This window comes from Python bivittatus, unplaced genomic scaffold (assembly GCF_059951505.1).
Source record: "Python bivittatus isolate LINGU-HERP-01145 unplaced genomic scaffold, Pbiv_v1 ctg000580_np1212, whole genome shotgun sequence".
In the NCBI taxonomy this organism is placed as follows: domain Eukaryota; kingdom Metazoa; phylum Chordata; class Lepidosauria; order Squamata; family Pythonidae; genus Python; species Python bivittatus.
In genome coordinates this window covers 16661217-16677224 of record NW_028277087.1, presented here as the reverse complement: position 1 = coordinate 16677224, position 16008 = coordinate 16661217, and the positions used below count along the sequence as shown (strand labels likewise).

Here is a 16008-nt window from a genome sequence, read left to right as displayed (position 1 = left end):
CCATTGTTAAAGATCCCTCTTTAACATATAAGCAGAGTTGGCTGGAGGTTTTGATCTCCTATGCTGATGTTCTTTTTCCTGGACAGACTTTCTGTGTCAAGCCTGAAGGCTCTAGTATTAAAGCTCACCTGTGACCCATCCTTGGCAGAAATCAAAGAAGTGAATATCTGGGCATTACTCAGGGATCCTAGAACTCATCAGGATGGTGTCTGTCTGCTTATTCGGTAAGAGATTTACCAGTGACTACTTATCATGATGGCATTCTTTTAAGTACAGGGGCAACATGGCTCTTCGTATCAGTTTTGGAAAACACAGCTGAAAGAGAGTGTTAATTCATTTGTGCTCTACTTCTGAATATTGGCAAACTGGTGCTGAATTAGACATGCTTTGGTCTGGCCCAATAGCATAACTTCTCTTGTGTTCTTAAGCTTTACTCAAGCCTTCACTCACCATTGTTTCCCCAACATTTAAAGCAAAACATTAGATTCAACAAAAATCTTTAAATTAAAAACCTTGAGTTGTTTTAAATATAATCCTACTATGAGAGAGAAAGAGAATGAGAGAGAGAGAGAGAGAGAGTGTCAGTCAGTCCGTCCGTCTGTCCATAGTGCTCTGTGAGCTTGTTTCCTTGCAGACGTTTAATTACCTGACCAGGTAACATCATCAGTGCTAGTGAGTGTTGGGTTTGCTCCCTGTTTATATACAGTAGCTTGCCCTGGATATATTCAGCAAGCTGCATATTGTGCAGTATCAAGAAAAAAAATGCATTATGCAAGTAAATTAAACAACTCCTTCCCCAACCACCATGATCCCCTTCCTTCCACTACAATGAAAGAAAAGCAAAGAGGACAACCACAACACCATCCAATTCTGGTTGTCCCTCTTCTCACCAATTGCTCTTCATTCTGTCCCTGTATTGGAGAATATAAAAGGAATACAACACACACATACCAGTTGCATGGAATCCTGGGAAACGGAGTTCCGCAGGACTCTTCCTGAGTCTAAACAACACTCTGACTGATGGAGAAGAAGAACTTGCTGCTAGCTCTGCAAGTAGTAAATAAGTTTGACAGAAAGGAAGGGAAGCTGCAAGGCAGGAGACATGCAGCATAATAGAAAGGAGTACTAGCCTAATTCTTCCAGGGAGACGTCTTGTCACATATGATGCTGCTTTGGACTAAATGAATTCCTGTTTTGAACTTGGCCAAAATCACTAAATCAGTCTTCCATGTGTCTTTATCTTCCAGTTGTTTGTTTCAGAATAGACTTCTTGACCACAAAACCATCCAGAATATCCTTCCATGGATAAACTCAGACTCCCAAAAGCTTCGACTCACAGGAACTGCCTTCTTGACAGAAGTAAGGCTTAGGGCCTAGGGTGCCACCAGCCTTAAGGGGTTGAAGACAAGGTGCCTCTTACACCCCTTTGCCTCTTCCCTGCCCTGCCACTACTGTCACTTGCTGCTTTTCCTTTTCTCCTTTCCTTTTTTATTTTATTTAGTGGATTTATATGGCCGCCCACCCTACACACGTCTTTTTGTTATTCCTGCTCTGATTCCATCTCAATACCGCCTTTCCTCCTCTTCTTCACTTGCTAGTCAGCAAAGAAAGCACTGCACTGGCCAATCTGAAGTAGCAACTATTTAAAACATATTGTGGCTTTTTAGGTTCATTTTAGGCAGGGATACGTGCTAGGCTTTTGAAATAGCCTGGGTGTGGCTGTACTATTTTGCTGAGCAGTGCATTGCTTTCTTAGCAAAAGGTTCATTGGCAGCCCCTACTTGAGTTTGGGTCCTGGGCCTACCTAAGGCCTAGTAGGACCTCCAACAAGACTTTTGCTAAAACAAAAACAAAAAAACCTGCTCTGGCAAGCAAGAAGGTGCAGCCACACACAGGCTGCTTCAGAAATAGTGTCCCAAAGCTTGGAATATTCTTCGGCCATTTTGAACACCTTTGTTTTTAAACTCTTCCCCCTGCCCCCAACTTATCCTTTTGGAATGCATCTGTATCAACCTGTAAAGGAAAGTTTACTGTATTTTCTTCCTTTCCTTCTACATCTGAATATGTTCCAGGCATAGTGCTTTCCCAGAGTTTGGGGGCCCAACTTTCTCCCCAGCTTTGAAGGCCCACAGAAAAGGGTCAGGCCATTTTTTAAAAAGTAATTTCTCACCATTTTTAAGGATGGAAACGAGAGCAGGAAGCCTGTAGGAAACAAACTGCTTCTTTTCCACCATCAAAAGACCCTAATCCTTCCAAACTTCACCTAAAATCAGCCTGCCAAATTCAGCAGGAAACTGACCAAAACTTTGATTGTGCTCAGCCCCTATATGTTCTGCTTCTAGGAAAGGAGTTCAGATTTTCCCCTTCAGCTAAATCTATAGTTATACTATTAAAAATGTTAGTGGGTTTTATCAGTTTTTATTTATTTACACTTCATCCTATCCTGTTAGTTACTTTAAATGCCCTATGGATAGATAAACTGGGGGGGGGGGGAAATGAAATAACATGATGTTGGAGCATAATATGAAACACATTGACTCACTGCAGGTGATTCAAAATCCCATCTTGGTAGAAAAAGTGCAGCTAAAAACTCTCCTTCCAACCATGATGCTGAGGGCAGGAGACTGGGATCCTGGCACCCGTCAGATGGCAATCCGAGGTCTTGGGAACCTCCTCCTTGTGGCTCCTGAAAAGGTCAGCTCTTGACTACTGAGGTTGCAGAAAATGTGTGAAATAAGTTGAAGGCAGGCATCCCCACCTTCAGTGAAGTAGGCCTGGAATCAGACTGTTGGCTAAAGATGAGCACGCGAGGAGTTCATTCAGTGTTATTGCCTACATGATGAAGAGGGTTAACACTACATAGATTGCAGAGTTGATGACTTAGCACGTGGTTAAAATCCAACCACTGTGGTTTGGAAATCACAGCTTGGAACAATGAACTCAGACAACTGTAGTTGTTCAACCAACTAGTTAAACAAATCATGGCTTAGTGTGATATATCAACCCAATCATGGTGTCTGCCTCGAAAGCCACTGCTTTCTGTAACTTGCAGAAGATCTTTTTCTACAGCCATATGGGTAGTCCTCAACTTAAGACCACAATTGGGACCGGAATTTCCATTGCTAAGTGATGCGGTCGTTAGGCAAAGCATCACATGACTACACTGTTTAGCGATGGTGGTTTTGGTAGTCCCAGTTGCAGATGTTAGGCCAGGACCTGACATTTCTCCTGCCCTGCCACACTTGCCTTCGCTTCAACTCCCCCAACCCAGCGCCGGCAGCATGCGTGGCAGTACCTGGGTTCCTTTGTGAATGGACATCCCCGCAGGCCCGTTTTCCAAGAGCGCTTCCAACACAATCCAGCATCCCTCCGCTCCCTCTAGTTCTGCCACCATCCCAAACAGCGCCTCCCACACAGCCTCCACCTTTGCCTGGGGAGCCGCCGCCAGCTCTCCTGCCTCGCCTGGCGATGGAGAGCACCACACACTGCCGTCCCACTGCCTCCTCTCTGGCCGGACCTGGCAAAATCCCTTCGGCAGATGCCTGGATCCCGGGCCAGCAGCAGGAGGAAGAAGACGTGAAGGTCAGTTGCGGGCAGCAAGGGGCAGCAGGGGTATGCAGCAGAGTGCAGGGCAGCCAAAAGGGCAGAGATGGGGGGGAAGATAGGTGGTGGGGGGAGCTGAAGCACCCCTGTGGTCATAACTGTGGGCGTGCTGGCGAGGGCCCGAATTTTGATCACGTGACCACGAGGGCGCTGCAATGGCCATAACTTTGGGGACCAGCTACGCATCCATTTTTTCAGCAACGTAACTTCGAACAGTTGCTGAATGAGTGGTCATAAGTCAAGGACTATCTGTGTTCACAGTTGCCTTACCTGTGTCCTTACAGGTGAAAGAACAGAAGAGGACCATTGTAGCTGTCCTCATTGGAGCTTTGTATGATGAAAAGTTGGTGCTGGAGAGTCTCAGGTTGCTTGCTCTGATTTTTCCACACCTGAAGGGGAAAGATGTGGGCTTCCTATTTAAAGACATCTCCCTGAAGACCACATCATACCTGGCAGATGTAAGCAAAGGATAGAGCTCCCCATTTAGGAATTGCTGAGAGGGCCAAGGCCTTCCCTCAGAATCGGGGAATTTGCATATCACTAGGTATGGTCCTAAGGAGGTGGTTTCTTCACTCTTAACAAATAACAGGCTTAAAAGTTACTGAAAATTGTTTCTTGCAAATTGCTCAGCATACATAAGATAAAGTCCAGGCAGCAGTGCCATCTGGGTAGGAATTCGGGGCAAATATCTAGGGCCCTACTCAGCCTAATTAATGTTCCACGCCTCTACACAACAGAATAAAATAACAAAATAAAGTTCATTATCATTTAAAAAGGAGGCTATTAAGACTGCTAAATTCAAATTAAAATCACATAATTGCACAATTGATAGTTTTACCCTTCATGAATGGGTCTTATTCCATTTAAAGCCTTCTGTTATCAGCTGTTACTATGGTAGCAAATGCCACAGTTTTTTAAGATTTTTCAGGCTTGAATGTGAACCTCCATATGGTTTTCAACCTGAGCCTGATGCTGTATTTTCTACTGCAGTACTGTATTACAAACCAGTGCCTAGACCAGTGTTTCTCAACCTTGGCAACTTTAAGATGTGTGGGCTTTAGCTCCCAGAATTCCCCAGCCAATTCTGGGAATTGAAGCCCACACATCTTAAAGTTGCCAAGGTTGAGAAACACTGGCCTAGGAAGTCTAAGTCTATGGGAAAAATATGTTTGTTTGTTTGTTTTTTCCTGCCTATAGGATAATGCTGACCTTCGTGAGGCTGCACTATGTCTCTTTGGCGTTTTGGCTGCTTGGACAAAGTTTAGATACAAAAGGTTTTTTACCAACCAAGCCAGAGGGAATTTGGTGTCCCTTCTAATACACCAGCGTGACTCTAATCCCAGAGTATCTGAGGTAAGTTACAGAGCAAATTTTCTATTGGATAATCCAGAAGGCTGCGTAGGCTTTGATTGTAGCTTACCTCAGCTTGGCTCAATATCAGGCCTCTTTCTTACACATAACAGCCATAGTAATATCCTGCTGATTCAGGACAGGAGCTGTCTTAGACCCGCATTTTGATTCTACAGCAGTGTTGTCCAATTCCGGGAGTTGAAGTCCACTCATCTTAAAGTGGCCAAGTTTGGACAACACTGTTCTACAGTGAACAACCACCTGCTCCTGGAGTGCACTCGAGCAGCCCATGGAAATATAACCCTGTCTCACCATTGTTCCCCTGCCACTGGTATTTGTTTTTTTTTAATTACAATTGCAAAGATACAAACTAAAAAAAAGAACAGAAAGAAAAATAGAAGGTGCAGAAAAGAAAAAAATAGAAAGAAAAATAGAAAAGAAAGAAAAAATATGAATATAATAAAGAAAAAGAAAATCTGTAAAGAAATGACTTCTCCCCTTCTCCCTTCATCACAAGTATAAACAATTTTAGTAACTTGTTACCTTCTCTTAAAATACAACAAATGATCTCTTCTTCCCATATCTCATCTCTTATCTATGAACAAATCTTCATCCTTCAAGTCCTGATGTCAGCAAAAGTCCATTAAGGGTTACCAGAAATAGCAACATATCTATTTTAACTTTGTCAAAGGCTTTTTGAAAGCTACACATCAATGAGGTCACTTCCAGCCACATGCCTGTTGACCCTCTCAAAAAACTCCAAATTGGTGAAGCAAGAATGACGTTTGCAGAATTCATAATGATTTTTATTCAGCAAGGATTGTTCTTCTATGTCCTTATTTATTCTTTTCTTTCATTACTGTTTCAACCAATTTGCCTAAAACAAGGAAGCTGACCAACCTACAATTTCCCAGACCTCCACCCGTCACTTTTTCAAAATTGGTTTTACATTGGCTACTTTTTAGTCATTTGGCACTGAGCCTGCTTTGAAGAACAAGTTGCATTTATTTTTGCTAAGAGGTCAGCAATACTTAAGTCCTTATAGATGCCATAAGGACCCAGTCATTTGTTTCTGTGAAGTGTCTCAAGATGCCCTTGGATATTTTTTCATTGCCTCAATTTACTTTACTTGTTCTACAGGTGTCTATCTTCTACAATAAATGCAAATAATTCACCAGTTTCTCTGCGGTCTCCATATCCTCTTGACCATCCATTTTATTTCTCAATCCAACTGCTTCATTGGCCAGTTTTCTGCTTCAAATGCATTTTAAGGAGTTTTAAGGAGTCTTAATGTTTTTTGCCATATGCTCTTCAAATTCTTTTTTTGTTGTTGTTTTTGCATCCCATATTCCTTACACTTTTGCTGCCACAGTTTGTGCTCCTTTTTGTTCTCATCATTTGGATAAGCTTTCTATTTCCTGAAGAAAACCTTAAATTTATAGCTTCCTGGACATTAGGAATGAGTGGGCCTCTTCCTGTATTTAGCTGACCCTATCTTACTTTGTGGAATACAATCTTGATGAACATCAATTATTGTGATTTTAAATAACTTCTGAGCATTTCAAGAGATGTGGTCCTCTTGAGCTTTTCTTTCAGTCTCTTTTTCATCAGTCCTGTCGTTTTTTAGACATTTTCCTTTTGTAGTAAAATGTGACATTGATGTCAGTTTATCAGTTCATTAATTGCTAAATGTAATAGCATCATGGTCATTATTTCCTACTGATTCCACAGCATTTGTCTCTCACATCAGATCATAGTTACTATTTAGGATCAAATCTAAGGTTCCCTCTAGTTGATTCTAAGACCAAATAATTTAAGGTACTACCATATAGGTGTCCAAGAATTTAATGCATGAGAATGAATGCATTTCATCTTTCTGAAGGTAATTAAAATCCTCATTACAAAAAATTCTTCTTTACCTCCCTCCTTAGTTTATTTCATCATCTCAAATTCATTGTCAGTACTGTGTTTTGTGAATCAGATTCTTTTCAGTGTAGGCTCTCATCTCAAGAGCGCTAAATAGAATGTTCCATCAAAAGCAGATAACCTAAGCTGAAAAAAAAATACATACATATATACATCTGTCATACTTCTTTCAATGAAAGAACATAATGATGGAGTTTCCAATCTACCTGTACTAACCTCATTTTGTACTTTCTAACTAAACCTTCCCCAGTTTCATGTTTCCAGATGCATTGGGACTATTTCTCCCAGAATTCTTTTGGCCATACTAGGTAGAAATTTTGGGAATTGCAGTCTTATCACATCAAGAGAGCAGGAAGTTGGGAGAAGCTATCCTAGAAAATATGCAGTCAGAAACCATTGGTTTTTGCATTTCTCAATATTCAGATCACATTGTCAGATCAAAAATGATACTGAAATGTGCTTTAAAAGAGTAATTTCCACTTTTTCTTTATGTGTGCCACTATCATTGAAACTTCTCAAGATCAATGCATAAGCCAGTGGTTGGCATCTTGGTGCCACATGGGGGGCAGGAAGGTCAACATTTTATGAGTTTCCAAGTGAGAATAGGAAATTGTGGTCTCAGATCATAGGCTGGGAACCAGTGCTTTAAAACATTATTTTAGAATAAAATATTAACTGTAGCTCATGTCTTATAAAGGGGCCATTGTTGGACTGGCCTAGATTAAAGTACTCACTTGACAATGGATTTGTCATTTTCTCAGCCCAATCTACTTCACAAGGTTGTTGTAGTGTGGATAACTTGGAAATGAAACAGATCAGCTACCTGACTGAATACAGAGGCTGAAGGAACAGACGCTGAAGAAAACTAAGTCACCCATCCAGCCTTTTCTCTTTAAAAGCAGTGCTACAGTTTTAAAATCTATTTAGCTCAAGTGACTTGTCCTTGTTGGAACTTTTTGTTTAGCACCCTTAAAATGAGAGCCTTTACTAACAAAGTCCTGATTCACAGAAGACATGAAACCATAATGTGGTTTATTTAGTTTTGGATTATCTTCTCATGCAAACCCAGCAATTGGGGTTTGTACATCATATTTTATGGCTTACCTTGTTGTGCAAATCCAGCCAGTTTTAGTTTGTCAGTAAATCATGGTTAAGCAAATCATGATTTATGAACAGTGATTAAGCTGTGCTCTCCAAGCCTCATGAAGGCTTGGAAATATTTGGGTCAAAAGGAAGGTAGTCCTGGGATTTCTCAGTTTTCTCAAAAGCAAGCAACACTCAGTCTTCCCTGACTTGGGGGAACATATTCTGAAACTGTTGGGCTAGATTGAGGAGAACTAGTGAGTTGGATAAAGATAAGGAATTACTCATGATTTAAAATGCTTGCTACTATTATACATGACTTTGTGTCTGTCTTCTTTACCAACAGTACCATTCTCTTTTTCAGGTGTGCAGGACTGCTTTTCTGCAATGCATTACATTTTTAGTGAGAAGGAAACTAAGAATCTATATAGAGGAAGTTTACCATACCACTAATTTAACTCTTCCAAATCTACATGCTCATGTGTGCAGGCAGTTGGTAAGAGAAAGATCCTCGAATTTAACAGACTATAAATGCAGGATCATTTTAGGAGGATATTTAAGTTGGTATGGTCAGTCAGCAAACCTGTACATAAAGCAGTCTCTTTGTTTCCAAACCTTTGCCAACATTTTGAGGAATTGCAAAATATTGTCTCACTTTATCCACTTAGAAGAAAAAGAAGCATTTACCAGTACTATACAACAAGGGTGGACAACCCAAACAAGGCTACATTCAGCCTCTTTCAGCATCTCGGTGGTGACTTTGGAAACCTGATTTTTCATGACAGGATGTGGAAATAAGAAGCAAAACAGATGTATTAAGTCTTTCTCATAGATTAAACACACATTTTTACTGGTTAGATAAGTTTATCAAATTTAGAAATGTCACAAAGGCTGGAGGATAGCAAACACCATAGAGTCTCAGTGTCAAGATTCAGGAGAACTTAACAAGCTGAAACAATGAGTAGAAACTAGTGAAATGAACTCAACAGGGGCAAATGCTAGCTCCTCCATTTTGCTAGGAAAAATCAACAGCATGAATTGAGGATGGGGGGGATCATACCAATGAGCAATATATATCCAAAGGGTTATGTCTAAGTGATTCACACTCTGAACATGAACCAAGAATGTAATGTAGCTACAAAAAAAAACCAAATTCAATCCCAGGTTGCATAAACAGAAATTATCAGTTGGAGCTGTTGGATATCTTTAACCTGAAGCATAGAAGACTTCAGGGAGACATAATAGCTGTCTTCAAGTATCTGAAACTGTTGATTAGATTTTCAAAATTGACTGGGAGAAAAACAGCTTTTGCCCATCACAAAAGTATTCAAAATTGTCTAGTGGATTCATTTTGCATCTAATCTGGAGATTCAATCAGATCATGTTCAAATCAAATCTCAAAAAAAAATTCTTTGCACAGCCCTATTAACTGTACTTGTTGATGATGGATCTCCAGAATTTGAGATGGCACTTTTTATTTTTACCCTATTGCCGAATGGAGCAATAGAATTCTTCATTGAAGTGGATTTGCCAGAAATGCAAATACAGCAATCCGGTGTGGGACAATCTGGTCCACAGTAGGGTGTAAGTCACCCCAGGGCTCTTTAATGGGAAAATGGGAAAAGTCTGAACTAGACTACTATCTGAAAAATGAAAGGTCCTGGAGAATATAGCAGTTGGCTAGCCTTGGCCTAGATAGTTCTACATCAGATCCTATCAATTAATATAAGTATATATGTTATATTATATAATATATATCATTTTATAGAAAGATAGATCCCATTCCAGGGAGAAAGTAGGTGGAAAATCTTTATTTTAAAAAAATGTGTTTTATAGAATATACCTATAAAAAATTACAGGAATAAAATAATTAGGAAAAATGTGGTAACACCATAGTGAGATATGTCTAGCCATGGCTTCAGTGAAGAAAAAATAGACTTCATGTTTTAGCTTTATCTTGGCCTTTGTTGCTGCAATAAATTAAATGCAATATTGTCCTTGGTAAAATTTAGGTTGAAAATATCAACCCAGAAATGAGGAGAGAACTGCTGAAAAAGACAATGGCCTATTTCCAAAGCAGCTGGGAAGAAATCCAACTTAGAGCTCTTGAATTAACAGGTAAGAGACAAGGCCTGGTAAGAAGATCTAGGGTGCTTTAGCAAATTCCATAAAATCAGTAGAAGGAGAAATCGAGTGAAAAGAAAGATGTGCCACAGTCTGAGAACTTCTAGGGGACCACATTTTTGCTATTTATGCTATCAAGTTATGCTATTGGCTTATTTCAACAATTCTTCCGCACAGGTTTCTCATTAAGATCCTAAAGGGGGAAAAAAAGGGTCCCAGTGATTGGTGGCATGATTGCCCTGACCATAGTACTTCTTACATGTTTTAAAAGAATAAAATGTAGTCAACTTTTCCTTCCCTTCCCTTCCCTTTTCCCTTTTCCCTCCCCTTCCCTTCAGAAATCATTCTGGAAAGCATGCAGATAGCAGAGCTGGATGAGCCTCTTAAGCAAGTTCTGCTGACTGGTAAGCAATATCAGTAAATACATCTACATCTTGAATAAATGAATAAATAAATGTACACCTGAATGTACAGTTTCCAAGGAGAGCAGCATTAGATCTGTTAAAGGAAGTTTTCCCCATGTTTATTGGCAGTTTTAATTTAATTTCTAGGCGAAGAGAATTGCCTAGAAAAGTGGCACAGACCTGAATCGTAGGAGATCTTCACACACATGGCTCTTCAAGCATGTCTGCTTTTTCTCAGACATGAACAGTGATTATTAGCATCAGTGCAATGCTCAAAACTGCTCAGAATCACTGGGAGTCGGGCAGTATGCAAATTCAATAAACTCAGTTCAGCTCAATAAAATTCAATAAGTTAAAAGCTCAAGATATTATTTTGAGCCAGATGCAATTATTCTTTGTGATATGGGCATGGTGAAAGCAAATCTGGAACCTTGCAAGAAAGTGCAAGAATTCAGAGTAGACTTGCCTAATGTTGCCACCATGAGGACAAAATTGGCCCAGGTCCACTCAGAATTAAACTATGATCTCTACCAAGTGGTTGGAGTAGCAAAATGGTACAATCAATATATTAGAGCAGGGGTCACTCTAATTTTGTGGAGTTCTCAAACAAAGAATGAGGGAAAGGTGAGGTTAAAAAAAGAAAAAGAAAGGAAGATGTATGCAAAACAGAAGATGGATGGTCCCACCCATTTTTAGGTCTGCCCTGTCCACTATCTGCTTAGGTTTCACTTATCACCAATATTCAGTCCCCAGCAGAATACTTCCTAGATGGATTTGATTCAGACTGGATAGATTGGAGTCATTCATTATCTATTATGTTAATTCATTTCACTAGGATGCTGCACAATATATGGAGGATGAGACCACATAAATAACCCTCTGTTATCCTCAGTCAAAGATTAGATAAACATACTATAAAATGTGGTTGCTCTCTTAAGACTGAGCAAATGTTTTTTGGCATCCCATCTCATGACTGATATAAGTTATAAACTTCAACCTGACTGCCTAAACAATTGTATGTGTACATGTGTAGGTGTCTATGTAAATAAAACAGGTGCCTAAATTTTCGTCAAGCCAGCAGAAGGCTCCCTGTCACAAAATAGTTCTTTCAATCTTAAATGTTCAGTGTCTGCTTTCAGGATCATGATGGAGGAGTTTTGACATGTCAGCTTAAGATAAAACAAATATCTGCCATATTTCTTACATTGTTGAAGATCTGCTCCATTGATGCAATTCACCTGTTTCTTCCTTCAGCTCTTGTGAGGCTTCAGAAAAACACTAGCTATAGTTTGAATCAACATTTTGATGTGCCCCAGGCAAGTGCTGCTATGGAAGCTTATATCATCCAAAAGTGGGGAGAAGATCTGCCTAGAAAAGAAGCCTCCATCAGTGGAAGCAATGGAACCCAAAAATCTGACCCATCTTGTGTAAGTCAACTTGGAGCAACTTTAGATGCTGCACCAGTCTAGGACTTGTATGAATAACTTATCTCCTGTGAGTATGGTCATCACATCAAGATGAATAAATTACTCCCTTTTACTTAATCATTTTGTATATACTAAGTACTTTCTCTGTCTCTTTATCACTCATCATCTCTCCCTGGGTCTGTGAAATAGAATAGTTTTCTGATTCTTGTGATAAATACAATGAAAGAAGCTATGTTAGAAATGCTGATTTGTGCTTTGATTTAACTCTGCAAAATTGGTTTAGGCCTCCTTTTATTTGCTTTCCCTCCTTCCATACATTATTTTAAACTCTACAGGAAAAGTTGGTACGAATCACTGAGTTGTCAAAAGAAGCAAGAAACAGAAGGTTGGAATTTACAACAAGCTAAAATAGTTAAAGCAGTCTGACCGTGCACTGGCATGAAAGGCAAGAAGCAGAACCAAAATGCCTGCACAGCTGGCCAGCTGCAGTCACTTATGTATGCAGGTGGATAACACTAAAATAGAGGGCAAGGGAGTAACATCAGACCTTCGTATATATGGAGAAGTGTGGTAAAGAACCAATGGGACTTGAAGTAAGAAGATGGTGTCACATCCTAAAGGTTTGACGGGGAGATGAGCTCAGAAGAAACGTAGACTCCTGGCTTCTTAGGGTTCCATCAACCCATGGGCTCCCTTCTTATTCAACACCCTTTCTTCACCCAACACTGCCCTGAAGAGATCAATAAAGTACTACGAATCAGTAAAGGATGGTGAGAATCAAACAACCACCTTTATTAGCAACTCCCAGGAAGATTTCTAAGAACTGGCCCTCATCCCTGTGTTCTTTTCTCTCCTTTTCCATTCCCCATCTTAGATTACCATGCTGAATTTTGCAAATGTATGCAAATTTGAGAGCCAGTTTTGGTGTAGTGATTAAGGCATCAAGCTAGAAACTAGGAGACTATGAGCTGTAGTCCCACCTTAGGCACAAAGCCAGTTGCGTGACCTTGGGCCAGTCACCCTCTCTCAACCCTAGGAAGGAGACAATGGCAAACCACTTCTGAAATCTTGCCAACAAAACTGCCAGAAATCAACACTGACTCAAAGGCACCCCCCCCCCAAAAGCCTATTTGAAATGCTTAATTTTGTAATTTTTTTTAATTAAGAATTTTTTAAAAAGAGTTTAATCCAGACTGTTTTTTAAGCCTCCTGCATGTAGCCTACTCAAAGAACATAAAAGAAGTGTGATGTGGATGTGTGAGTGCCATGACCAAGCAGACAGAATGGAACGTGCATGTATTTGAGTAGGAGGTATATCCAACCGGCATGAAACCATTCCAAAGGCAGAAGACTATTAGTTCATTAGTGGCAATGATAAATCCAACAGGCATGAAACTGACGCTCTCCAGTCAAAGGGCAGAAGATCATCAGTCCCGCTTTGATAAGAGTTATTCTAGAGAGCATGAAACTGAAAGGCATGAAAGTCTCCAGCAGGGCAAAGGACTTTCCCTTAGAAAGTGGCATGGTTAGGAAGGAGTGACAACTGATGAAAGTGCACAGGATATACCCTGAGTTACATTCAACACAACACTTGTTTGTCTGAAGTGTTGCATGACTTCTGGGCTATATGCAGTCATGTCTATTGCCAGCTAATCTTCATCTACCCATGCCCAAACTGAATCCTAGTTCCAACCACTCCTAGATTCAAAACAAAGCCAGTCCCACATGCTAAGGACATAGAACAATGTTGCCACCTATTCTATTAGGAACCAGTGTGATATTCCATTTTTGCTAGTCTTCACAGCAGCACAAAAGCTAATATCAAATAAAGCCAAGTAGCATTCATACTTCTCCAATCAAAAATTTAAACCTTCTTGCATTTGAAAAGCTGATAAAATAGATGTACTAACTGGGAGTTTTCAAAAAGATTTAAATTGGGCAAAGTTAATATAAAAATCTTCACTTGGGACATGTAGATGCGAAAAGAAAAGCAGGGTGATTTACATTTAAAATAAAAGATATTTGGGCAATTTGCTTTAACAACTGGATCAGGGTCTCCTACTTTGGGGCCAGTGGGTACATTTGAAAAATATTTTGTAAACCAGTATTTCTCAATCTTGGCAACTTTAAGTTGTGTGGACTTCAACTTCCAGAATTCCTCAGCCAAAATTCTTAAAACTGCCAAGGTTGAGAAACACTGCTGTAAACTAATACAGTCCCATCAGGCTTTCATCATATAGTTTTCATTCCCAGATTCATAGTTCTCCTAATCATAGAATCCTAGGGTTGGAAGGGACCATGGAGGCCTTCTAGTCCAACCTCCTGCCCTGGGCAGGAATCCTCACATCTTCCCAAGTGGCTGTCCAACCTTAGCTTGAAAATCTTCAGTGATGAAGCCCCCATGACTCCAGGAGATGGGCTGTTCCACTACTGACTGACTATCCTGGTCTGGAAATTCCTCTTTATTTCAACTGTAAATATATCTCTGTAAAGCTGCTTATTCTTGTCCTACTTTCAGGTGCTATGGAGAATCAATCCACACCCTCTTCCCTGTGACAGCATTTCAAGTTTTGGAAGACTGCTATTGTGTCTCCCCTCAGACTTCTCTTCTTTAGGCTGAACAATTTGTTTAACCATTCTTGATAGGATTTAGCCGCCAAGCCCCATAGTGGGGAATTTACTGTATGGTCCTCCAGAAGTTGTTGGACCCTGTTTCCCTTCTTTTCTGGCATACGTGGTCAGGGACTCTGTGAGTTTGAATCTAAAATACAGAGGAACCTAACTATGTCCCATCTGGAATTCTTCCCAGCTTAAGTGGCAGCTTCTGGAATTAAGATGACATGTGCCTCCGATACTTTTTAGTGCTGCCAGAGCCACAGCAGTGTGGGTGGAGCCCAAATGTTTTGCCTTGTTTTTATTTTTATTTGGGGATTTGGAATAGTTATCTTAACCCTTGAATTTTATCATTTTAAAACCCTGGGGGGAAAAAATCAAACACTGGAGTCCTGGCTCATCCACTTTTGGAGTGTTACCTTGGCAGGCTGCTACAGTCCTTGGGCCTATGGAAGTTCTGCAACTTGTGAGTTGTCACAAATGTTTCTGTCTTCTTTTGAAAATCTCACAGAGGTTTCTAGTTGTCTAAGAACACTTTAGGAAGGAGGAAAAAGCCCCACCCAGGGCAAAAAAAAATGCCAAAGCAGCAGGAGAGAGGTTGAACAATAGCAGTAACTAGCAGTGGACAAGCTTGAAAGAAATTAAACTTTAAAGCCCTTTATTCTTCATTAGGGTTTCATATTGGACATTCTCTTATCCCCTCAGTTGAATGTAGGCAAGACAGAGATTGTTGTGTTTTGCATGATCATTTTTTATTATTCTCCACTGTGTTCTCCCCCGCCCCAACATTTGTCTCCAGGATTCCTGGAGTATCCCATTCCCCACCACTCACAGTCTCAGGGCCTTGACTGATGATCAGCTGACTTTGCACTCATTTATTGATCTTAGAAGGATGGTCACAATTTTTCATTTGATGAAGGGATGGTTTGACAAGGGAGACTGCAGTTTGCTTTGGTTATTTCATGCTCAGATTACTACAAAATTATCCTGGCAATATTCCAAATTTGTCTCTCCATCCCCTGACCCTAATTCCCATTTGGGCTGTTGTTGACCCTTTACACAATTCCCATGTTTGTTATATTGCAGGGCTCCTCACTGGCTTCCCATTCTAGTGAGAGCCCAGTTCAAAGCACTGGTCTTTGTATTCAGAGTCTCTGGTCACAAATCTCCCAGTGTCTGATTCTTCTTGCTTCTTATTCCAGAATCACAGGCTTCAGGTTCCAGACTTTGGGATCAGCTCCTTCCTTTCCTTCCTCACCCTTGCAAAAGTTTGATGGTTTCAAGACTAGTAGGTTTGATGGTTTCAAGACTAGTGGGTTACTGCTATTTTATTATATTTTCATTAAGTTGGGTTTGTATTTGTTTTATATTAATGTATGTGTGTGTTTGGAGTGTCATAGGGTGTTCCCTAAAATATGTAGGGTGGTTGGGTATGATTTCTTTTAGATAGAATGGTTTAACTCTTGTGTTTTTCTTTT

At 40.2% G+C, this 16008-nt stretch overlaps 1 protein-coding gene across 1 annotated transcript in view; it reads left to right on the top strand.

Annotated features, from left to right (window-relative positions):
- The window catches only part of MROH2B (maestro heat like repeat family member 2B), a 66296-nt gene extending 50492 nt beyond the window's left edge, over nt 1-15804 (top strand). The window contains exons 34-43 of the mRNA XM_025168946.2: nt 87-224; nt 1248-1359; nt 2548-2694; nt 3888-4061; nt 4801-4956; nt 8327-8458; nt 9975-10080; nt 10425-10490; nt 11745-11917; nt 15733-15804. Of these exons, the coding sequence (XP_025024714.2) occupies nt 87-224; nt 1248-1359; nt 2548-2694; nt 3888-4061; nt 4801-4956; nt 8327-8458; nt 9975-10080; nt 10425-10490; nt 11745-11917; nt 15733-15804 (1276 nt within the window). The remainder of the gene's footprint in view (nt 1-86; nt 225-1247; nt 1360-2547; nt 2695-3887; nt 4062-4800; nt 4957-8326; nt 8459-9974; nt 10081-10424; nt 10491-11744; nt 11918-15732) is intronic.
- The last annotated feature ends 204 nt before the right edge of the window (nt 15805-16008 follow it).